The sequence below is a fragment of the Canis aureus genome, chromosome 23 (genome assembly GCF_053574225.1).
Source record: "Canis aureus isolate CA01 chromosome 23, VMU_Caureus_v.1.0, whole genome shotgun sequence".
In the NCBI taxonomy this organism is placed as follows: Eukaryota; Metazoa; Chordata; class Mammalia; order Carnivora; family Canidae; genus Canis; species Canis aureus.
This window is the reverse complement of record NC_135633.1, coordinates 8,092,611-8,117,569: the sequence shown is the minus strand read 5'-3', so window position 1 is coordinate 8,117,569 and position 24,959 is coordinate 8,092,611. Positions and strand designations below refer to the sequence as shown.

General features: G+C 43.7%; 1 protein-coding gene across 2 annotated transcripts in view; it reads left to right on the top strand.

Annotated features, from left to right (window-relative positions):
- Window positions 1-24,959, top strand: part of NELL1 (neural EGFL like 1) — an 812,319-nt gene that overhangs the window by 74,326 nt on the left and 713,034 nt on the right. For both annotated transcript variants that reach the window (XM_077866205.1, XM_077866204.1), the window contains exon 3: window positions 1,708-1,858. In XM_077866205.1, coding sequence (XP_077722331.1) covers window positions 1,708-1,858 — 151 coding nt within the window. The remainder of the gene's footprint in view (window positions 1-1,707; window positions 1,859-24,959) is intronic.

Below are 24,959 nucleotides of genomic sequence, written 5' to 3'. Positions count from 1 at the left end.
TAGTTCCTAGTAGATGGACAAAGGAGGAAACAGCAGAAAGGGGAAAAAATAAACATGAAAGTTAATCTCAAGAACCAAATGTGGGTGCTTGCTTTTTTTTTTTTTTCTGGCACCAGATTCTAGGTGGAATTTATTAGGATTTGTACCTAGTAGTAATAAAAACGTTAACAAACACTTGTTGATCTCTAGTGTACAGAGCGATTACTTCATACATCTAATAGATCTTGACTCTTCTAGAATGTCTTTGGCTGAGATTTGGTGGAAGGTGTAGGAGCATTCCCTAAGTGGCTCTTTTCTCTTGACCCTTGACAAAAGCTAAAAGCCTGCCACATAACAGAGTAGCGAAGGTCTTTGGGTAGAAGGGCAAATGTCCTAGGTAGGTCTTATGTTGGTAGGATGTTCTGATGGGTCAGGTGCCTCCGAGATAGAGGAGCAGCCTTGCTGCCTGCCTTCCACAGCCTAGACCTCTACAGCTGGAAGATTGTGGTGCAAACTTATCTGTGCTGCAAACTTCAAACAACAACTCCTAGAATTATACAAAGATGGAGAGGCCCTTAGAAGTCACCTAGTTTACCTGCCTCCCCCTACCATTTTGTAGATGAGAAGACTGAGGCCCAAGGTCAGGAATTGGATTCCCTCCATGCCTCCATTAGAAGCCAGTCTTTAGGATGTGGTTCTTCAAGATCCATGTAGTCTGCGATGTCCCTTGAGTCACACAGCTTTTGAACATCTTTGTTTTTCAGACTCCTGGAGAAATAACCAAGTAGTTCTATAGACAGTAAGGTCGGTGCATGAGCGGAGGAACCAAACACACCTTTGGAATTCGTTAGCCATCCTCTGAATAATTTTCTTTAATTCCGCTCTCGTGGTGGCCAGTTTTTGATTTGAGGAAGGAAGGTGTAAAATAATGAGAACCCTTAGTATATCACAGTTGGGGAGTCAGGGGGGAGGGTCTGAGTATGAAATGATGAACGTCTCATTATGTGGAATTTGGAGAACAAGGAGCAGGATTAGCTGGACTTGTGGGCCTCATAGGCCTGCTGAGTTGGCCTCCACTTTAATATTACACGAGCAGAGTGACCCACTCCATGTTGATAGAGAAATTCCAGGCACCCTTATGGCTCACACACCTGCCTTGTATTTAAGTAGAAGTGGAGTTGTCGGGTGTTACGAACATGGGTAAATCTCTGCTGGGTACCAAGCGAGGACAGACTTCCCCTCCAGGCATTGTGGAGAGAAGAAAGAAACGGAGTCTGTGGGGGGAAAGTGAAACAGAAGCCTGCTGAGTGGCATTGGGTCCTGCTAAACATACGATTCTTTGAATTCAGGATCCATTCATCTGATTGTCTCTCACCTTTTTTTTTTTTTACAGCAACTTAATCTGTTTGTAGCAGGCCACATTGCTCAGTGTCCCATCAAAATTTGTCAGAAAATCACTGGCTGGCCTTTTGTGAACTTGTCAAAGTGACAAGTGGGTACAGTGACAGGCGGCATTCCTGAGTTTTGCATCGAATAAATGCTGCTGTGTGCAGTGTTGGGCGATGCCTGAAAACAAAATATATTGGCAAGTTGGGGGGCGGGGGATGAAAAATGCAACCTTGTTCCTCTGGACATTTTTTTCTCCTTTTCTCCTTCTGTATCTGTTTCTCCTTTTCTTCCTCCTCCTCCTTGTTCTTTATCCTCTTCTGTTTCCTTCTTGATTCCCAGATACAGCAAGAGAGATCCATGCAGCCCCTCATGTGAGTGAGAAATTAATCCAACTGTTCCGGAATAAGAGTGACTTCACCTTTTTGGCCACGGTACAGCAAAAGCCATCGACTTCAGGAGTGATACTCTCCATTCGAGAGCTGGAGCACAGGTAAGTTGTACTTTTGAACGTGTGCTTAGAATGAATGGGCTCCACAATGGCTTGGAATTGAGAGGTTGTATCCCCAAGAGCGCGTGCAGCTAGCGGAGGCCTTGTTGCTGTTGGAACACGTGGATGAATTTTCTTTGCATTAAGAACTTACTTTGGGCAAAGTGGCTTCCTTGTTGACTCTCCAGGGACCACTCCTGAGTCTGTCTTGCCTATCTTGTGTCTTCTGGTCGACTTGGTTCCTGTGAACCCATATCCTCTGTCCTACTGTCTTGAGGTTATCAAGCAAGTTACACTGAACACTCTTCAGGAAACATTTACTATGTGTGTGTTCTATGCAGGGACAGTGCTGGATACTGGGAATACTAAGGTGAGGAATACAAAATTTCTGGTCTAAGGAGCTCCTAAACTGGTGGGGAAGATGGGCACGTTTCATGAAGTATTCTAGATGGAATGGTAGAAATGTGTGTTTAAGGAATAAAGGGAATGGTCCATTCTGGAGGATTGTGGTAAGCTAAGGCAGGCTTCAGAAAGGATTGTGGTTCTATAAAGGGAACCACTGAAAGAAGTTGGATGGACTGAAAGAAGAGTAAGGGGTGGGAAGAATGGCATTCTAGAAATTGGAATATGATTTTGGGAAGGAAAATGTGGGGTCAGTGGTTGGCACGTTGTGTCGGGAGAGGGAGCCGAGGAGTTCAGGGTGGGCAGGGAGGAGTGGTGCTGTAGAGGTGGGTAGAAGCTAGATCATGTCGAAGCTTTGAAGCCATGCTGAAAGCTAATGGGGAGCCATATAAGGATTTTAAGTCTGAGGAAAGAGCATTACTTTAAACTCCCAAATAGAATAATCATCTAAGGCTTCCTCAAAGAGAATGGGGAGTTGCAGCCAGGAAGAGGCTAAGACTGTCCACCAGCCTCTGCTCTGAGAGCGTCGTCTGTAGATCTCTAAAGTGGGCCAGTCCAGAAGCCTGCCCCCCAGGCCAAAGCACCTGGACCAACAAATAGGCCTATTTTACTAAAACACTTGGCAGTATATTTCAGTCTGCTGTCTGGGCAGTGCCCTGGGGTGGGGGGGTTGTCTGCTGAGACCCTGCCCCCATTGTTACAGTCCCATGGGACCCCTAGAATGCAACAACTGCCCCCTCCCTGGTCTCTAGAGCAGCAGCTATAAGAACTGGGATGCCAGCTGAGTGTAAGAGCTCCCTTCTGGGACGAGGGGGTGCTCAGGAGTGTGGCAGGGGGAGGTGTGAGCTGCTGGCTGGAACATAGCAGAGGGGGCAGCATGAAGATGTCTACACCCCCCCGCCCCTGCCTCCCGGTTCTTCGTCCTGGACGGTGTTCCTGCAGGCTCCTGCATGTGTTAAATTAGATGCCTGCTGCTCAGGGCGGTGCTTAGCATTAGCAAATGAGCTGTTTTCACTCAACATCGGCACGTGGGCTGCCACTGAGCTGGGCCCTGACCCAGTGAGTCGGAGTGCAGGGGCCCTTCAAGAGCAGTTTCTCCGATCATAACAACCTTAGGAGGCTCATGGGAGCTCCTGGATGTTTTAGGTGCTTGTCTCATGGGAACAGGTCTTAAAAGTTGAGCTGGCCAATGTGGAGTTCAAACCCTTAGCCCTTTGGGGGAAGCTCTGAGTTCTCCCAGAAGGTCCCCCGTGATTGTGGGTCTCCATGCCGGGGGTAGGCTTTATAGTGAGGCTCTGTCCCAGCCTCTTACCTGATTCCATGTGGATGCTGCTTCCTTGTTTGCTTACTGTGGTCAGCTGGACTCTAGTTTCTTTCCAGAGGAAATTGTTCCATATGTAGCTGTAGACTCAGCATGTCTGTGGGAAGAGTTGAATTCAGGATCTTCCAACAGTGCCATCTTGAATCAGAACCTCTTGGCTGATTTTATTTTATTTTTTAAGATTTTATTTATTCATGAGAGACACAGAGAGAGGCGGAGACATAGGCAGAGGGAGGAGGAGGCTCCCTGCAGGGAGCCTGATGTGGGCCTTGATCCCAGGACCCTGGGGTCACATCCTGAGTCAAAGGCATATGCTCAACCACTGAGGCACCCAGGTGCTCTGATCTTAATTTTTAATACTAAGTGTATTAGTCCATCGACAATACATTCCAGCCCATGCACGCAGGTGAGCTTGGACACCAGGGAGCAGCCAAGTCTGTGACGGAGAATCTGTCTGAGGAGGAGGGAGGCAGGGCTGCCCAGAAACAGAAGCTCCCTGTGTGTGTGTGTGTGTGTGTGTGTGTGTGTGTGTGCTCCATTCTCCCATGGGACTTGAGTTAGAAAACCAAGTCAAAGGCAAGATCATCAGGAATTTCAAGATGGTGACAGCAGAGTGGGCCCCTTCAGAGTGCAGGACCCTGTACAACTACACTGGTTGTGTCCCTGTGAAGTTGGCTCTACCTTGACCTTGCAGCAGACCTGCTGGGTGTCCTCTTCTCTGATCTCTGGTAGGTTTTGTGTGCCTTTTGCCTGGCTTCTGTGAGCTTTACTTCCAAAGGCTGACCCTGATCTTTCCTCAGAGCACGGCCTGTTGGCCTCTAGCTGCTGTACAGAAAACAGAAGTGTCCGAGAGGGGTCACTTACCCTCAGGCAGCCTGTAGTCAATGATTGACAGACTGTGGGAGTATGGAAGCCTAGTTCCCTTTGCCTTGGAGGCTTTAAGGCCAGAGAAGCTCTGTGGCTTGATTAACTCTCCAGTGCTCCCTGGGATTAGGCTGAGGCTTCCGTGTCCTGCTCCCGTCTTCCTTCCCCTCCTCTCCTGGGAGCACTTCCTTAAATCATTGCACTCAGGTTCATGTGTTAGAGTCTGCTGTGGGGGAACTTGAATTCAGATAAACCCTCCTTTACCTATTTAGGTTGACCTATCTAAGAGCAGAACTGCATGAAGGCAACTCAGTATATGGGGTCAGTGGTTAAGGAGGATCATATAGAGTGGCAGCTCTGGAAGGTCAGGGAGGCAGAAGGACTTACCAAGAAGAGGGTGGGCAGTCGGAGCCATGCAGGAAAATGCAACTTTGAGGGGGTGGGGTGGAGAGGTGCAGAGAATAGACCAACTTGTCTGGAGTGGGGCAGAGGATCTCCCTGTACCTTTTCAGCAGAGGTGAGGATCAACTGTTCTTTTTTTCAATGGTTAAGTTTGATCTCCACCTTGAAAGGATGTGATGGACTCTGATCCTTCTGGAGGATGTTTTCAACATAATAACTTGACTGTTTCTGGGTCAGCCCAGAGAGAGCGAGGTGGCTGTGTTGGTGAGCAGGTGCGGGTTAGAGGCCCAGTGTTCTGTACCCTGGGAGAAGGTGTAGGAGTTACCATTATTCAAAGGTGGAGGGTCAGGCTGGTCTCGGCTTCACAGACAGGGAAGGGTCGTGTGCTTGCCCCCACTGGGGCAACACAGTGGGCTTGGGTGTGAGGGCCGCCTCAGTCTGAGGGCCATACAAGTGTCCCAGAATAGAACATAGAAGATCTTTAATCTCCATTAAAGCAGAGGGGGAACTTCCCAAGGCAAGTGAGAAGCAAGTGGAATGGCAACGGTTGTAGTAGAAAGAGTGCAGACTGCGGAGTTGGCCTGATGGAGGCTGGAGGTCTAGTTCTAGCTCTGAAACACTGGTTAATGTCCCTGAACTAAGGGAGGTGGTGGTCTACCCTGCAGGGTTGTTGTGGGGGTGCAGGAGGACGGGGCATGGGAAGTGGACGGCCCCTAAGTACACATTATTTCTTTTCGACTAAGCATAAATCTTAAAGCTCCTTCTGGGTATCTCTTCTCGAATTTTTTTTTAAACTCTGTTTAAGAATAGGGGCACCTGGGGATCCCTGGGTGGCGCAGCGGTTTAGCGCCTGCCTTTGGCCCAGGGCGCGATCCTGGAGACCCGGGATCGAATCCCACATCGGGCTCCCGATGCGTGGAGCCTGTTTCTCCCTCTGCCTGTGTCTCTGCCTCTCTCGCTCTCTCTGTGTGACTATCATAAATAATAAATAAAAATTAAAAAAAAAATAAATCTTTAAAAAAAAAAAAAAAAAAAAAAGAATAGGGGCACCTGGTTGAGTGTCTGCCTTTGGCTCGGGTTGTGACCCCGGGGTCCTGGGATCAAGTCCTCATCAAGCTCCCTGCATGGAGCCTGCTTCTCCCTTTGCCTGTGTCTCTGCCTCTCTCTCTGTGTTTCTCATGAATACATAAATACATTTTTTTTTTTAAATTTAAGAATAAAAGTTGTGTTGCCACATGGTCATCTGATGCCACCTTCTTTTCCCTCACAGGTTTCTAATAGAACCTGAGGATCATTGGATAGTGAATTATCTGATCATTTTTCATTGTAATACAAAACCTCAGGTCTTTTTTTTTTTTTTAAAGATTTATTTATTTATTCATGATAGACAGAGAGAGAGGCAGAGACACAGGCAAGGGGAGAAGCAGGCTCTATCACAGGAGCCTGACGTGGGACCTGATCCCGGGACTCCAGGATCGCGCCCTGGGCCAAAGGCAGGCGCTAAACCACTGAGCCACCCAGGGATCCCCAAAACCTCAGGTCTTGATTCAATAATAAACATAAGGAAATGGAAAATTCCCCTCCCCCTTGAAGTTCTGTGGTAGCTTTCTCTGGTCTAATCAAGGCTAGATTTAAAAAAAAATTGACTGAATCGGTAATGCATTGGCTATGGGTAATAAACACACTTAGGCAGATGTTTACCTAGTAATGGAGGCCTGGAATGTAAAAGGAATATATGATCATATATATTTAGAATTTGGCTACTGTAAGCTGGCAGTGTTCCCATCTGTAATAGGAGAGAATCCTCAATCACTTTTCAGATTTCTTAATTAACAGAACAATAGTACCTAGAGGAGCAAATAAATAGTCTTAGAGACTTTGGTCATCTAGAGACATTGGAAATCTGACCAGGTGTAGAAGATGGTCAAGAATTTGAGGCTCTTGATTCAGTAGCCAAGGGTTGGAGGGGCCTTATAGGTTAGATAGAGAAATTGGAATCTGTCTGGGATCTGACAATCTGACTTGGGGGGGGTAAGACTCCTTGGTTTGCTTCATGCTTCTTTCTTATGTGATCCTCCCTCCTTGTAGGATTCAGATTCAGATGAATTAAATATGTATTTGCCACAACTGAGGTATGATGGGCTCTCTGGTTTCTAGATAATTTAAAAATTTTTTTGCATTTCACTATTTGTTAGTATATTCAGATTGTGTATGCAACACCACCCTTCACAAATTTCCATTACCTCCAAGAGAAATCCCATACCCTTAGGGTGTCCCTCAACCATCTCCCCATAGCACTCTAGCCTTAGGCAACCACTTGTGTATTTTCTGGCTGTAGATTTACCTATTTCAGACATTCCATATAAATGGAATCCTACAATATGTGGTGTTTGTGACTAGCTTTCATTTAGAATGTTTCCAGGGTTCTTTGATTTTGATAGTGTGTCAGTAGTTCTTTTTTTTTTTTTTTTTTGAATTGCACAATATTGCATTGTTTGGATATACCTTATCAGTTGGATATTGAATTTTTTCCTGTTCTGAATTTTACAAATGCAACTATGAAATTCCACGTGGAAGTTTTTGTGTGGACGTGTATTTGTATTCCCTCGGGTATGTAACGAGGGGGTAGGATGGCTAGATCAAATGGGAGCTCTGTGTTTAACTGTTGAGTTGCCAGACTGTTTTCCAGACCATTTTACGTTTCCACCAGCAATATGTGACCGGTCCAGGTTTTTTTGCATCTTTGTTAGTAGTTCCTGTCTGTCTCTTTGATACAGCCATTCTGATAGATGTGAAGTGATGCCTCATTATGGTTTTGAGTTGCATTTCCCGATGGTGAATGATGCTGAGTATCTTCATGTTTTGTGGCCTGCTTACATATCATCTTTGGAGAAATGTCTGTTCAGATTATTGGTTCATCTCTTAATTGGGTTGTTAGGATTTTGTAATAGTTCTTTATATATGCATGCCCCATATTGGATAGGATTTATATTTTTTCCAACTTTGTCTTCATGTAAAGCCCAAAGTTTTTAAATTAAATGTGTAGTGCACCTATTTTTTTTTTCCTTGCTTGTACTTTTGTTCTAAGAAATTGTTTACTCTGAGGCTATTAAGACTTCTGTGACTGACTTAAAAAATTTTATAGGTTTAGCTCTTTAAATCTCTGATCTTAATGTTTTCTATATGATGTGAAGTAGAGAGGTTCAAATCCATCTTTTTGCTTGTGGAGAACCAGTTGGCCCAGCACCACGTGCGGATGATCTACCCCTTGTGAATGATCTTGGCTCCCTTGTCAAAGATCAACTGACTATAATGGGAAGAATTCTATGCTGTTGATCTATGTCCTTATGCTAGTGCTGTTTTGATGATTGTAGCTTTGTAGTTTTGAAATCGAAGTGAGAGCATTCTAGTTTTTTTCCCCCCCCAAGAGTGTTTTTTTTTTTTTTTTTTTTCCCAAGAGTGTTTTGGATATTCCAGTCCTCTTGAATTTCTACATGGATTTTAGGACCAGCTTTTTAACATCTACCAAGGTATCAGCTGGGTTTTCAAAGGGATTATGTGGAATCTGTAGATTTATTTAGGGAGTATTGCCATCCTGGAAATTCCATGCCAACATGGAATTTCTTTCCATTTTAAGTCGTGTTTAAGTTTAAAATGTTAGTTTGAGTATAGGTTTTGCATGGTATCTGTTAATTTTATTATAATGGCATCAAAAATGATAAAGGGAATCTTTATAATCTCACTGTGTTCGCTCATTGCTACTTTATAGAAATTCACTTGAGGTTTCTATGTTGAACCTCCTCTCCTGCAGACTTGATGACTTCATTAGTTTGATTCGTTGTTTTAGTGGATTTCTTTTAACATATCTAAGATCTTGTCATTTGCAAATGGGACAGAAAGAAATAAAACTCTCTACCTGGTTGTCTCTTTTTCTTGTCTAACTGGCTTGGCTAGAACGTGGAGAACAATGTTGAATAGACGTGGTACTAACGGGTTAGTCTTGTTCCTGACCTGAAGAAGGAAAACTCTCCATTTTGCACCATGGAGTGTCCTGTTAGCTGTGTATTAGATGCTCTTAACTGGGTTGAAGTTCTTTTCTATTCCTAGTTGGTGGGATGTGGTGTATTATTATTTTTAATCATGAAATGGTATTTTTTCCCCCTCAAGTGCTATTTCTGCATCTGTGGAGAGGATCATGTTCTTATTCTATTATTGATGTGTATTATACTAATTGAATTTTGGAATTTCTACCAAGCTTGCATTTCTGGGATAAATCCCACTTAGTCATGTTAGATAATCCTTTTTATATCTTCCTGGACTTGATACTATATTTACTGAGAACTCCTACAGCATATTCAAAAAAAGCTACTGGTCTGTTGATGGCTTTTTTCTGGTTTTGGTATCCGATGTCTGCCTACCTTTTAAGCTATGTGGAGTTCCCCCCCACCCCCCTCTTTGTAAGCCAACATTTATTGATTGTATACTATGTGCCAGGCCTTTGAGCTTTATGTTCTGGTCTTTTTTTTTTTTTTTTTGGGGTGATCTTCCTTGATTGAAGGATACAATTTTGTATTTTTGAAAATGTTTCTCCTATTTTTAGCTATTCCGTTTTTGTCTTCCATTGCCTAGAATCTCTGTAATAGTGAAGAATAATAAACCTTTTGAAAGGTCCTTTAAAAAGACAGGAAGATGGGCAGCCCCAAGCAGTTTAGTGTTACCTGCAGTCCGGGGTGTGATCCTGGAGACCCGGGATCGAGTCCCACGTGGGGCTCCCTGCATAGAGCCTGCTTCCCCCTCTGCCTGTGTCTCTGCCTCTCTCTCTGTGTGTCTCTCACGAATAAATAAATAAAAATCTTTAAAAAGACAACAACAACAAAGAAAACAAACACAGGAAGACTGCAATCTGGTCTTTAATGTATTCCCAAATCTGTTTGATAGGTTGATCAAAAACTAACAGACATCTTATAAATATATATGTTGTCCTCATGTGAAGAAGTTTAGCTTTACTTCTGATACACTGAAAGACAAAAAAAAATGGTGGTTACATTTTATTCCTCTTCTTGGGTACCTTTTGAGATAATATGATGAAAGGGGGGACAACGTGCAATGAACATAATCATATCGGAGTCCGTAATGTTGAACTCTTCCTGGGAAAAATCCTTAAATACTTCTACTGATGGTGTTTTTTTGGGTTTTTTCAACAATATTAAAATAGTAGTAACTAGTATTACTTAAGTAGTTATAAAAAGCATTGTCCTAAATGCTTGACACTAAACTCCTTACACATCAACTCATTAACAAGCGAGAGAGGAGGTTTTTCTATGTGAGCTAATTCAAGGCTTTTCGAGTTACTCTGGGCTTTAAATATAGAGAGGTAATACCTCTCTCATAAATGTTTCTAGAAGAACTTGCCTGAAAACAGTATGTGCTAATACTTTTGGGGGAGGCTGAGAAATCTTTCACCACTAAAATGTTCATTTTCCATCTCTTAGGGTATTCTAGGTAATTTTAAGCTCTTTTACAAATTTACGTTAAAATCCTTTCATTGATCCCTGTTTTTTGGGGGCAGATAATTGGACTCACATTCTCTTTGTTTTTATATTTTGTTATAGCTTTAATTTGTAATGGGAAATGCATGTATTTCCTTCTTGGCCAGGCTTATCGTGGGATTGTGTAATTTATTGGCCTCTTAAATGAAACTGTTCTTAGTTTTATTGGTCAAGTCTGTTTTTCATTTTAAATTCATTGATTTCTGCTTTTCCCCTCCTTTTTGATCACTCTGTGTATTTTTAGTAGCTTCTTGGATATTTTCAGTATTTTGTATAGCAGAATCACTGAAGACTTCATGTTTTCTTGAGTATTGTTTCAAATGCAGCCCACTGCCACTGCTATCCTTCTTTACTTTTCTGCAGTTCTTAATTTAGTTTGACTTCCTCTTCGATCCAAGTTGGAATGTTTAAGTGTATAGTCACTGAGAATTTTATAATATGTGACTTCGGCTTTTATTGAAGAAAAAAAAATGTGTTGTGAGGCTTATAGATTTGAGATGGCTGAATTTTTTTCTGGTGACCTTGTACATGTTAAATAGTGGAGGCACATATAAATGGATGGGTAGCTCGGGTGTGTATGTAGATACGTACAGATACAGCTTCATATGTAACAGTTTCCAGGCATGTTACTCAATTCCTATGTGTACTCATTTTCTACTTGAACTATGACCTGGGAGATAGACTCAGTTTCTATGATTAGAATCTTGTCCTATTCTCCTAGGGTAGATTGAAGGATCAGGTCTGGAAAAGTCCTGCGTGATCCATACCACATTTCATTGGCCAGTACGAGGGAATTTGGTCTAGCATTGTGCCAAGATGAGAGAACACGGGCATTGGAATCACTAGGCAGCCTTGGTTTTGGCTCTTTGGGATGTTTCCAGTGTAGTGTGTGCCCCTATTAGGAAAGTAGCCTAGGTGAGAGACTGCGTCACAGGGATATATTTTTTTTTCTTTAACGTGTAGTGCACTTATGGTACATAGTATGCACTTAATAAAAATGGAGTGTATCAAAGATTCACTTTCTCCATCCCTGGTTCAGGGTAGTAAGAAATTTCATGGCCAGTTTCAAAGGTTCACATGAAACATATTGTCCCAGGCACAGGTACTGCCTCAGATGTACTACATATCGTACAAGATCATGAAAAAAGGTGAAGGTGTTGGTATCTGGAGACTGAAATGAATAATACCTTGGGATTTCTGTGAGGATTAGTGGTATTTGTAAAACACCTAGCCTAGTTCTTATACCTAATAGAATATCCTCCCTCCACCCCCCCGCCCCCCCCCCAAAAAAAACCCAACCTATGATGATTGTGGTGTTCAAGTGGAATTTTGGTCCTAAGGGGAAAACAGGATGCTGAGGAGAGGACAGATAAGCAATAAAGTTACTTTTCAGTGGTTAAAGGAAAACGTATGTCTATCATGCAAGCTTTCTGGTAGAGTTCAGTTTCTAGTCAAAAGTCCCCTTTGCTGCTGAAGCATAATGGTGGAGCAGCAGATGAGATCTGAACACACTCCCCAGCCGTCAGGTGCTCCATGGGAAGGAAGCCTCTAACTGCCTTTTCCAAAGCTGTGGGCCGGAAAACTGCCTTTACTGTTCTGGGAATGAGAATCCAATTTCTACTAGGCTTCTGGCTACTTTAAGGCAAAGCCATTATTGAATTAATGGCAAAAGAGCATTCTTACAGTAGCTGAATTCTTTTCTAGCCAAAGGCAGGCATCCCTCTCACTTGGTAGGAATCCAGCAGGCAGAAGCGGATCATTTGGGAGGTTGTGATGCCTTAAACCAGGAGTGAACTTCTTGGCCCAGCAATATGTGGAAACTCTCCAGGTAATGGAGTCAGTTGAGTTCCCATATGAAGATCTTGAGTGAGTAGATGAAAGGAAATGGAAAACTTAAGGGCGATTGAAAAGTGTACCTGCAGGTAGCAATTGAAGTATATACTCTTATGTAATGGGCACTCTGTTGTTCTAGGTTTGTAATTTGGGGGTTGTTTTATGGGTGGTACCAATAGAGCACTTTGGAAGGGCAACAAAGAAGAATCTGTATTACTGAACTCTTAGTATCATTGCAGATATAGATTTTTATCATTGCAGATTTAGTGTTTATTTTTCCTGATTCATGTGTGTTAATACCAGAGCTTTGCTAAAATGGAAAGCTTAATTAACATAGATGAAATCTAATTGAACGTCCGTCCTGCCAGTGTATGCAAATCTTTAAGATATAGTGGTAAGTCTTCTGTTTTTCAATTTTATTCCTAAATTACAGATGAAATTAAATCTAAACATAATTAGGAAGCTGAAGCAAGGAATCTGAGAAAACTTCTTGTGGAACAGTTACAGGAGATTTAAGGGGACACTTCTGGTTTCCCAAGAAGCCCTCTCCTCCTTATAAAATGGTATCTTTGGAAATACAAAGTTTCTTTATTTTCCAGAGTTCTTGTGGTAGAAACAACTTTCCACTTCAGTGCCAGATACAGCCAGGAAGTCAATGCAGGACTATTAATTACCAGATGTGTGAGCTTTGGGAATTTAATTTGCCTCCGTGTCCTTTCATGTAAAGTGAAGGTATGTGTTACCGTGTCCTGGAATCCTTGAGAGGACCAACAGGAACACTTGGGTAAATGAATCCTCCTGCATCTCCTATCAGGGCCCTCAACAAATGTCATTTCCTTTCCTCTCTCTTCATGGCTACTTTCATATTTACTAGTTTTTCCTCAGATACTTCGGGAGTGGAAAGGGTGTAGGTACTGGGAGACCTTCTCGCTGTTTGAGATAGTGATTAGGTTTTCACATCAAGAGATTGTTATAATCTAAAATAATGGGTTGTCCTAGCAGAATGCATTCTATAATTTCTAAGTGGGTTTACCTTCTTATGAAGGACTTATTTTACCAGTATTTTATGCTTTCAGGTAATTGAATAGCAGAATGGAAGGTAGGAGGTGTGGGGAGGAAATTCTAAACATGTATTACATGGTTTGGTGAAGCCAGCCCAAGAGAATCTGCTCCTGGGGCAATTAAAAGGACATTTTCCCGGGAACCTGGGTGGCTCAGTCAGTTAAGTGTCCGACTCTTGGTTTCAGCTCAGGTCGTGACTTCAGGATCACGAGATTGAGCCCTGTGTCAGGTTCTGCTCAGCATGGAGTCTGCTTAAGATTCTCACCCTCTGACTTTGCCCTCCCCTGGCTTTGCTCCTTCATTTGCTCCCTCTCCCCTTCTAAAATAAACCTTAAAAAGCACCTTTCCAGTAATTGAAATTTTTACATAAGCTTGAATGTTTAATCCTTTTCTCCAAGAAGATATAGTATAAGAAGTATGTAAAAAGTAGATGTTTTCAGTTATAACATGGCTTCCGTTTGAGAAGGAAGGGAACAAAATTCATGTTGGAATCCCACCCTCCTGCAGCTCTAGCCATGCTGCTTTTGAAGTAGTGCAGATGAGTCTTAATATTCCAAACAATATTAGAGGCTTTGGATTTAACCCCATATTCAGGTTAGACTAGCCTTTTCAACATTTAGGAAGTATTAATGAAAGCACAAGAAATGGGTAGGAAATATCAGAAAGGGAGACAGAACATGAGAGACTCCTAACTCTGGGAAATGAACTAGGGGTGGTGGAAGGGGAGGAGGGCAGGGGGTGGGGGTGACTGGGTAGCGGGCACTGAGGGGGGCACTTGCTGGGATGAGCACTGGGTGTTATTCTGTATGTTGGCAGATTGAACGCCAATAAAAAATAAATTTATTATTAAAAAAGACACACAATGTTGCATGGTGCTACATGCTGGACTATATTTGTGAGGCACACAGTGATGAAGATCATTCAACACTGTGCAGGGTACCTTGCTTTGCCCAAAGGGGTTGGGAAGTCTGCCCCTTAAGAGTTATACTTCATGGGGAAAAATAAAACTAGAAAGCAGTCAGAAGAAGAGTCAGAGGGCTCTGGGTGTGGCATGAATGAAGAGGCAAGAGATGAGTGATCACGATGTCTCGAAAGAACTGAAGGAAAACACGTTGTTAATGGAGGGTGGGGGGAGCATAGGTAGGGCAGAAGGAGCAAGGTGTGGAAAGAAGGGAACCTGGAGAGTCAGGTAAGAGGCATGATGGTGAATGGCTTTATAGGCAGTTAAAAGGATTTGGCCTTTCCTAGAGCAACTGGGATCCATGGAAGTGATTGAAGTGTGGCAGTGGCATGATTGCTTTTTGGAAGATCACACTGGCTTTTAGTGGAGAATAGTATGGAGGGGGCAAAATTGGGGACCGAAGAAGGCCAGTGGGACATTGCTGCAGCTGTGAAGAGCCTAGGTTGTAGCCAAGAGGATAGGTCCCTAGACTAGGTCAGATATTGGTGTTGCAGATGGAGGGAAGTTGATAACTAAGAAGTAGAGTGAGCTGGGCATAGTTCAATGTGGAATGTTGGGGAACAGACAGAGGAGTCAAGGGTGATGCCAAAGGTTCTAGCTCAGCCTACTGGGAATACTTTGTCCTAAGCAGGAGGGGTAGGGGGTGCATATCTATTTTTATCCCTATGCTACTGTTTCATAGTTTCTTGATTTTATTTTGTTCTAGTTTTTAGTTGAATAAAAATCTAGAAAAGCTAAAGAGGGTAATAAATGGGAAGTGGTCTCTGATAAATGGGATCATTTGCTTCTGAATGGGAGGCAGCTTCTTGGAGGAAACAGCTAAAAGCTGAAAAGGTCAATCTAGAGATTCCTCTCAATTCCAGTAGATAAGAAACCTGAAATCTGGGTTTTTATCCTTTGTACTTTTACACCTAGCAGACTATAGACGCAGCTTCGAGGGAAAAGTTTTAAGGCTATAGTGTGCATTAGCAAGTAGTAATTTTCAGACAAAAATGAAAATGAGTGGAAGGATCTCCTGTCAAGGAAATAAGGTTTTTCAGGAATACACTAATTAAGTAAAATTTAAATCTCTGTCGGAAGAAATGAAGCTCTTCCGATGACTTTTGACCTTAATTGAAGACCAGAAGTATCATAGCAATAGAGTATAATGTTTTGGGCAAATTGCTCATGCTTGTATATATGCATATTAGATTTTAGATTGCCTGGTATCTGAGAAATGGAAAAACAGCAAATGTAGCCATTAACCTTTACTTTTTTAGTAAAAAGTCACAATTTCATTAATACTTATGCATAAAATCACTTAAGTTCAATGGAATTCTAGAGAATTGAAAGTGTCGTCTTTGACTTTCCTTTGGAATTGGTAGTTGTGAAACACTTGAACGTCTGGGTAATAGGTATTCGTTCATTTGGCTCTGTGGAGGGAAATGTGGACGGCTAAGCCTTGTCACGGAGGGAAGATTTAACCCTCTGGCTTGCTGAGTTCTGCGTGGAAGGCACTCCAGACTCTTAGTCCATTGGGGAGGGTGGTGGAGTGGCAGGATTGCTGGGTCCCCAGTCAGAAGACATGGCTCAGGTCTCCGTCCATGAAAACCCAAGAGCCCTTGGTCAGGCCCCTCCCTGTACCTCCTCTTCCTTACCTGTCAGGTTGGAATTCATTAATGTGTAACACAGATCAGTAACTGATGAGTAATCTGTGGGTTGGGAGCACTGGATTCTGCAGTGGTGAAGAGAACGTGCAAGTGACTTGTCTTCAGTGAGCTTACATTCTAGTGGGGCAAGTCAGATAAACGTGGACAAAAGTTAAACCTAATGACAAATGTCAAGGAGGAAAATAGAACAGAGGAGGGATGAGTGGTGGGTCAGTGAAGAGAGGCTACCAAAGAAGGCTCTATGAGGATGGAACACTTAAAACTGAACCTAGGAAAGAGCTGCCTATGAGGAAATCAGAAAGAGGAGTGTCCTAGGGAGTGGAGACTTGGAAGGATGGTGGTCCTGCAGCAGGTTCCAGCCGGCTGTGCTCAAAGGCTAGACTGAGGGCTGGTGTGTATGAAGCTTTGTAAACTGAGGGTGAGGAAAGCGGCTCTAGATGAGATGCCAACTGTAATAGCTATCTTGACAATTTGCATAGGAGAGTGCTTCCTAAATGACCAGGTGTGATATTTATACAGGCCATATAATTTTAGGTCCCAAATCCCTTATTGAGCACCAGCCATATGCCAAGAAAATTTGCCCATTCGTGAGAACTGCTCCTTGGAAATCAAAATAACTTCATAATTTGAAACTACAATTAGATAATTTTGTGTAATAAATGAATTCAACTAGTGCAGTTTGTTTAGACCCGCCCCCTTCATTGAATTGGTTGCCAATAATCCTGGCCCGGTAGGATAGAATTGGCAGTTTACTCCCTGAAACGTTATCTAGTCATCTGGAGACCACCCGAACAAAGTTATTCCAGCTAATAATGGTCTTTCCTGAAAGGTACAGGGTCTCATCCCAGGAAGACCATGTTGACACAGAGATGGGGGAGTATGCGGTATGTGGGAGGAGGAGGTTCTTCTTGGTGGGTGGGTGTGCAGCCCACAGGGCAGAAACTGCAAGGAGCAACAGTGGCAAACTCCTGATGAACAGTAGCCTTCCAGGATTTGGGGAGCGTGGACTTTACCTTCTATGATAAAGCTCAAACGGCAGGCCTTAGTTGGCTTGCCCAAGTGCTTCATTTGCCTCATGTTACAATGACCCCTATGGTATTCATCCGCTGAAAATTTAAAAAAATCCTGACTTAGTTGTTGACACCTACAAATCGGGTCATTTGGCCTAGAAAATCCAGCTTTCTAGCTTCTCATGGAAAAATAGCATAGGTGTTCCTTAGATTGTCAGTCCCGACCTGTCCTGATGGCTTCCGCATGACTGTGAGGCCATGTAGACTTTTAATGTAGACTTCAGAGAGAAAGTTCCTGTACTTGGGTTTTAATTAAAAGTGAAGACTTGCTGATTTCAAGGGAATGACTTGACTCTCAGCCCACTTCAGCCCTGTGTGATGCCCACCTGGCTCCTGTAGCCCCTGGAGAGGCAGCTCCCCTCTGTAGGGATTGGGGTGCCTGTGAGGTGTTACAAATGTGGTTGAGGGATCTGCTGAGACGGTGGCTTCAGAGCTAGAGGTCGTAAGTGGCTGTGCAGAGGATTCCTATACCCTGCTGGCATCTTTGTTGCTAGCAGAGGCAGCCAGATCAGGACTCATGGTTTGCAATTGGTGCTCCTCAAATTGAGGGAGGGAGGAGGGAAGAAAAGAAGTAGGAGGGCAACAGAGCTGGAACTAGCGGAGAGCTCCGTGGGTTCCACATACTACACCTTCCAAGCAGGATTTATTTCTGAACCTGCCTTGGGTTGTTTTGCATGAGTTACCTCAAAGACCTTGCATTTTCCTGGGGCCGTGGTCACCACCTTTTCTAAAATCCCAGCCTGAGAAGGTGTTTCTGGCTGACTTTAGGGGTAACCTTTAGTTTGGAAGATAAGATTGAGTTCCTGAAATTGCGGAATCTTGAGAAAGTATTCATGACCAATGGGGAAGGGACAACACATTCTTCTGTGACAACTGGCCTTGAAGACCTGGGCTGCATAGTTCTTGTTGGTCCAGTAAAACTGACTTTATAAGAACGGATCCCCATGAGATTGAATGGAACAGTGAAAATCCCCACTGCTGGGCCATTTGTTTCCTTTCATTATGCCCTAATTGGACTCTGGGTGCTTGGCTCTCCTCTTTGGGAACAGGCAGTAGTTTCTCTCTGGTTACTGTATATTCAGGGCCTTGAGTTACTTTGATTCAAACTAACCAGAGGAAGGAATGCTCAGTAGCAGTTTCTGGCATTTCTGCTTGTAAAATTGCCCATGAATTCCTTTGGTGCTCTTTGGCTTTTGTTTTAGAGAATCTTGGCTAGAAACTGGTCTGACTGCCGTTCCTGGTTCCTGGTGACTGCCCTCAGACTCCGTTTCCACTCCTCTTGAGACCCTAGTGAAAGGAGAGAAATGGATATCTAGAACGTGCCGTGTGTTCGACCTTCAGTATCTCCTTTTGTCCCTGTCACCCCCTAGATAATGTTTTTTTTTTTTTTTTTTTTTCATCTTTGAGATCAGAAAACTGCCGTTCAGAGAGGTTGAGAAATTTGTCCAGGGTTTTGCAGATGGAAAGTAGTAGAGCCAGAGTAAAAGGCCAAGCCTGAGAATTTGAAGTAGAGCCCGAACAGGTTCTTAAGGATTTTGACCCACTGTTTTCTTTAAATGTAATTCTTCATCTCTTACCTCTAGGGTTGCTTCATGGGAGTAATTAGTTTTGTGGAGTTGGCCGTGTTGAGCTTGTGATTCCAGCCTGACTCAAGGCACACATCACTGACTAGTGTGGGACTTCTCCCAAATACATTCCAGGGACCAATGGCCTGTAAGGTAGCCTGGTAAAACCAAAGGTATGAGATTACATAAACTTGGGAAAGAGGAAACTCCCTTTCTTGCTTGGAGAATCATAATAATAGCATATTCAAGGCTCTTTAAAATCCTAAGGTACTAGGCTCTATATTAAGCACTTCAAGTGTATCCTTGAATCCTCACAGAATGACAAAATAGGTTCTGTTATCTCTTCATGGATGAGATTGTTGGGTGCTTTGTCAAGGGTCATTCCAGGTGGTAAGATGATGGAAATTGGAGTCACACCCAGGTGTCTGGTTCCTCAACACATTAACCCGTGTATTGTATTGCTTCCTTAAGCTTGGTTACCATGGCTTTTCCTGAATTTTATCCTGGAATACTCTGGGGAATATTCAATATCATTTGGTTGAACTAGCATTCTAAGTAACACTAGGAAATAATGTGTGTACAGCATTGATTCAAGGCCACCGTGCACTGTCTATGGAATGAAGCAGTTTGACAGCCTTGGAGAGTCTTAAGACCCTGAACGTAGGTCAGGGGAGTCAAGAACTGGCAGGTAGAGCCCAAGAGAGGCCTGATGCAGTTGAACCAGATAAAGGGTCATTGATGCTTGCACTCTGCCTCCCTGTGGCTGGCAGTGAGATGCCTGCTGAAGAAGGCTGCTCCTCAAAGGCTCCAAAGGTCTCCAGCGCCCAGCCCGTGTTTGCTGGCACCCCGAGGGCGGTGCCTGGGGCATGCTCCACCTGCCAAGTTCAAGAGGCAGGAAGAAGGGCACTGTCTGCTTATAAACTGTCAGATGAGACTTGATAAGTTTCAAATAAGGGTAAGCGAAATCACTCCTGAGCTGCCTAGGCCATGAGAAACCCCATACGCAGGCTTTATTGATATCAAATAATCTTCCTTTAAGCCAGCGTGGTTCCCAGAAATCAGAAAAGTGAATGGATTGTTTGGAAAAAAATCAGACACTTTAAACTTGAGAAAAGCCATGGGAATTTGTGGGAATCTTTTTCCACTTCCTTTAGCAAAGGCTCTAAAATGTGGTAACTCCAGGGGTTCAACATAACATCTCATTTTGCAAAGTACCCTGGGGGATTCTAAGAGTTGCTTATGATGGCTAGATGGTACCTCAGAGAAGAAGAAATAATCTGTGTGATCCCTTGAGCTTATTCCAGAAAGACTATTCAGGAAGCGCTCGAGTGGGGATTATTGAGGGTGAGGTGAGCTCCTCAATCCAGCTGTAGTAGCAATGGGACTCGGACCCCACAACAGTACTGAATGCTGTTTGGATGGGCCAAGAATTTTGAGCGGGTGTTTTTGGTGGTGACTCTTGCTGTTCTGTTTTTGGAAGAGAACTATTGCTTATTTCTGAGCCTGGAGAATGGTGATGTTTCTGAATAAAAACTTGATATGTGGTAACCATGGGTACATGCAGAACTTAGGAGGCTGATCCTTTCCCAAGGATGGATGGATGAAAGCCAGTCCTATGTGCCCAAGGATGCCCGTGGCCAGTTCAGGGTCTGTTTGTTCTGTACTCTTCCTCTGAAGAGTTATGAAAGGCCTTTTATAAAACCTGGTGCTGTGTTGTTGCTGGGGAGATTGAGATCTGCCTTTGGGGGGATGGACCCATCAACAAGGACAGCACCCAGGCTGCCTGGGTGGCTCAGTGGTTGGGCGTCTGCCTTTGGCTCAGGGCATGATCCCAGGGTCCTGGGATCAAGTCCCACATCAGGCTCCCTGCATGGAGCCTGCTTCTCCCTCTCCCTGTGTCTCTCATGAATAAATAAAATCTTTTAAAAAAACAAACAAAACAAGGACAGCAACCATGTTGCTTCTTTCCTCTGTACCCTTTGATGGCTTCAGGAAAAGATCCAAAGAGTTGCATGGCTACGAGTCTAAATGCTCTGTCCCCTGCCTGCCCCTCTGATCTCCTGTCCCCCTTCCTACATTGTCACTCAGCCACAGTCATTTCCTTGATGTTTCACAAACCTATCCAGCTCCCTCTTGCCTTTCTCCCAAGGCTTTTGCGTATATTTCCCTTGTCCAAGAATGCCCTTCTGCAGGCTACACTCCCCACCTCCTTCACCTGTCCTTTCCTGTGTTGACATCTTGTCACAGAAGCCTACCCTGACAACTGTAAAACTGCCCCCCACCACCCCGTTCTATCCTCACCACCTTGCTGTATGTTTTTATAAACTTTAGCATCATCTTAGGCAGCGTTTACTCCCCAATCCCCAACTGTTAGATGAGCAACTCAAGTGCAGAAACTTCAGTTGTGGTGTTTGCTGCTACATCCAAGCACCTTGAACAATGTGTGGCACCTCCTAGGTGCCCAACCAGTGTATTGAATGAATGGGAGTGGGGGGAGGTCTGTGGAAGCCCTGATAGGAAGCCAATAACTCTTCTAGGGAGAAGTCAAGGGTGGCTTCATAGAGGAAGAGGCATTTGACTTGGGACTGGAAGGAGTTTGCTGGGCTGAGGATGTGAGGGTTGAGGAGGGAAGGGGAGGGGAGGGAGGGATAAATGGCAGCTCTAGTCATGATGGAAAAGGCATGGCATTCTATTCCTTCCTTCCACTCTGCTCCCTACCCCACCCCCGGCTGCTTGTAGCATATAAATGACTAGTGTCATTGCTTAGGGTTTACCCCTGAGCGTCTTGTCCTCAGGCTCTCGTACTACAGTAAGATGTGTCAAGTGCCTGATTGAACTTTAATGTGATTGTGATGAGGTTGGGGAAGAGGTGGATGTATTCAGTCTTTTGCTGTGAGTGTTATCAGCTTATAACCAGCTCCTTATGAGAGGTACACAGGGGTTTCACATGCTGGCAGTGGGACTGTAAAACATCTTGAATTGATTGTAGGGTAATAATGTCCATCTCCAAGAGGACTTGTTATGATTGTAAAATGTCCAACTGTTTTCATACATTTAAAACTCAGGATGAAGTTAGATCTCCACTTGGGGCTTTTCTCACTTTGACACTTGGAATTTTAATTGAGCCTTGGTAGCTAGATCTTTAAAATGAGATAATGTTCAAACACTTTAATTAAATTTTTAAAAAGGGCAGCAATAATCTACATACCAGTAGGCACAGCCTGTATTCTGTAGTGATTCATGTGCTGCTTAATCTGAATATCAGGGCGGCTCTGTTATTCATTTGCATGTTACTGGGGAGCACTTGCTTAGCAAATGAAAATGAGCCACCAGAAAACTCTTAAATGTACTCAGAGCAATGAACTGAGGGCCTCTTTCTAGATTCCCATGGGCAGGCAGTAATAATAGTTCCAATTCTTTATCTCTCCCCTCCCCCCCCCCACTTTTTAAAGTACTTTATCAAGGTATGATTGCCAAACAAAAATCTGTACATACTTAACACAGCTTTGTGAATTTGGAGGCAAGTAGGCACCTGTGAAACCATCGCAACCTAGGCCATGAATTTATCCATCCCCACCTAAAGTTTCCTCCTGCTTTCTTTATTATTGCTGCTAGTTTATTTTTGTGAGAAGAATTTATCAAAATTTTACATACATGGTTTGGTGTTGTGAACCATAGGCACTGCTGTACAGCTCTTGTGGGCATCAAAGTGCTTTATCAGACCACTGTTTCCCCAGATTTAAGTGGCCTCAAGTCCAAACCGAGAGCCAAGTCAAGCCAGGAATGGATGGGAATGGAAGATGAGTTTGGCAGTTGAGGCTAGCTTTGGGGGTTCAGGGTCAGGGCACATGTACAAGTTGGATTTTTAGGCAAATAGTGGGTTGGAAGCCAAACAGGAAGACCCCAGGGGCATGCATAAATCGAAAAGGTCAAGGTCAGCAGGAGTATGGCTCCATACAGTGGTGTAGCCAGGACTCCCTGAACTCTTGGGCACCAGATACCAAACTGTACAAGAAATCAGATTGCATAGTAGATGTAAGCCAGTTGCCACAGGGTAATTTCATCCTCTGTCCTCTGGCCCTCACAGGGTAGGACATGGCGTAAATGCCTAATATGTTGACTAAATTACTGAGATAGAGGGACTTTTTGCTCGGTCAAGTGTCACCTTAGGCAGGTCTGCCCCAAGGCCTGCAGATGTAGACCATGAAACACCTCAGGTGTTAAAAGATTTATTTGTTTAAAATTATGAAGCTTGATTTCCTGCCAGATTTTGACAGTTCACCAGTGTCAGGAGTAGTAACCATACTTAGAGTTCTTCACTGTATGCTGGGGCTGAGACTTTAAGAGTGAGTTTGAGTTGCTAGATATCCAGGATTGGAAGAGCATTCCAGGCAAGGGGAAATAGTGTTGACAAATGCAGGGGAGGAAGGTAGAGGTTGGAGATAAAGCTGGAAGATTGTTGTTGGTCCCATCATTAGGAGTCTTCTGTTCTTGACTTTGCTTAAATAACTTTGGCTTGTAATAATGCATGCTGAATAAATGACCTTTGTGTAGGCCATGTGGAGTCAAGAAGTTTAAAGTGGGTCCAGTTTGGAAGGTGGAAGATGATCCCTGGAGGTGCTTTACCTGAAAAGAGCAGCTTTGCCCCAGGGGTGTGAGCCATAGACGTGCAAAGGAACTCCTGCATGGAAGGAGAAACACACAAGGTCCTATGGGGGAAGCAGTGGCAGGGAATGGGGGGAGAGCTCCTAAGGAAGCCTTGTCTGTACATGCATCTCTATATCCCCATGGACTTTACAACACAGAAGACATGGTCAAATGTTTTGATTTCATGGAGAGCTTCTGTAAATAGATTTTAAGAATTGTTCTGTATCACCTGAATCTGAATCCCTGGGAAGTTAGTACCGAAATCTTGGTCTTAAGTTTCTAGGTGACCGTGATGCCCGCATTCTGTGGACAAGTGTTTGTGTAAGGATTTCTAACTCATGCCTTATATTGTCTTGAAAAGGCGAGAGAGAAGAAATAACTATTTAGTCAGGGCTGGAAGGCAAGCCAAAGGCTCTTGGAAATGCGCCAGGAAACTCCCTGTACCTGCCCTGGGGAATCTGTACTGTTTGGGGGAACAGGTTTGGCTGAAACAAAGATCAAAATGACAGTGTTTAAACAAGATGAAAGTTTAATTCACTCTCGGGCAGCTGTTTGAATGCAGCCAGTCCAGAGTTAAATGTGATCATGTCACAGGGTTGGAGAACTTGGCTCCTCTGTATTGTGGCCCTGCAATCTCCAGGCTGCTGCCTTCTGCCCCATGGTTCATGGTGGTCTACTCTCCCGCCTGTGCTAAGCCAGCATGATGGAGCACGGAACTGGAGGGTGTGTTCCTTACATACTAATGGCCAGAACTTGATCATACAGCTACACCTCACTACAAGGAAGGTGGAGCATAGAGCCCTAATTCTGGGCAGACTTTAGCTCCACTTGGATGCTATTACGAAAGGAAAGAGAACAGAAGGCACACTGGACGGGTAAGTGTGAATTCCTGGACATTCCTGCAATTTTTATTGCATGACTCTGGGCAAGGAGCTGGTCAGGGGATTGATACCCCTCCAGGAGAACCATCCAGAGGCTGGCTGTGGAAGGAAGCTGGCTTTCCTGGAAGTTCTCACCATAAAACCCTCCCAAACAAGAAAGAGCTTTGGCCAGAGCTCACCTAGATATTGGACTGATAGAGTTTAAATCTGCATATGCTTTGTGACCATGACCTTTGAGTAGAAGAGAGGGACAGAGTGGGGAGGGGGTCTCCGGAGAGTCTATGGCTGAATGGAGGTGGAAGAAACTCGCATTTGCTAACTGAATGCTTTTATGTGTTAAATATTTTCCATATGGGGTAGTATTACATCTATCTAGAAGATCAGAATTTCCCATGTGGCTCTATTGCTTGCTGGTAGTTGGTTTAACTGTTCACACGGAGATGTAAGCTGCACATGCCAAGTAACCGCCTTGATCTTGGGGCTGGAGCCCAGAGGAAGAAACCATGGCTTGCATTATCTGAATCTGGGTCCTCCACATTAATGTAGATGTGAACATTAATGTGTAGTTACTAATTCCATGGATACTCTTAAATTCTGTGATCTGAAGAGCCTACGTCACCAATGTCAAAATTGTTTTCATTCTTAGGATTTAAATTCAAATGAGACAACTATAAAACTCTTGAGATACTGTCAATACTCATTATACTAAATGAAGTGGCAGGAAGCTTTCTCTGTGGCTTAGAAGGGTTCTTGGGGCTTACTTTAGGGGGCTCTTTTCTCATTGAAAGTTTTAGCTAAGGGTGGCACTATGTCTGTTCATGTAATAAACCAAGGTAGGTATTTCTGGTGAGTCAGCCCATTTGGTGGAGATTCCAAGAACCAAGCTCTATCCTCTTTG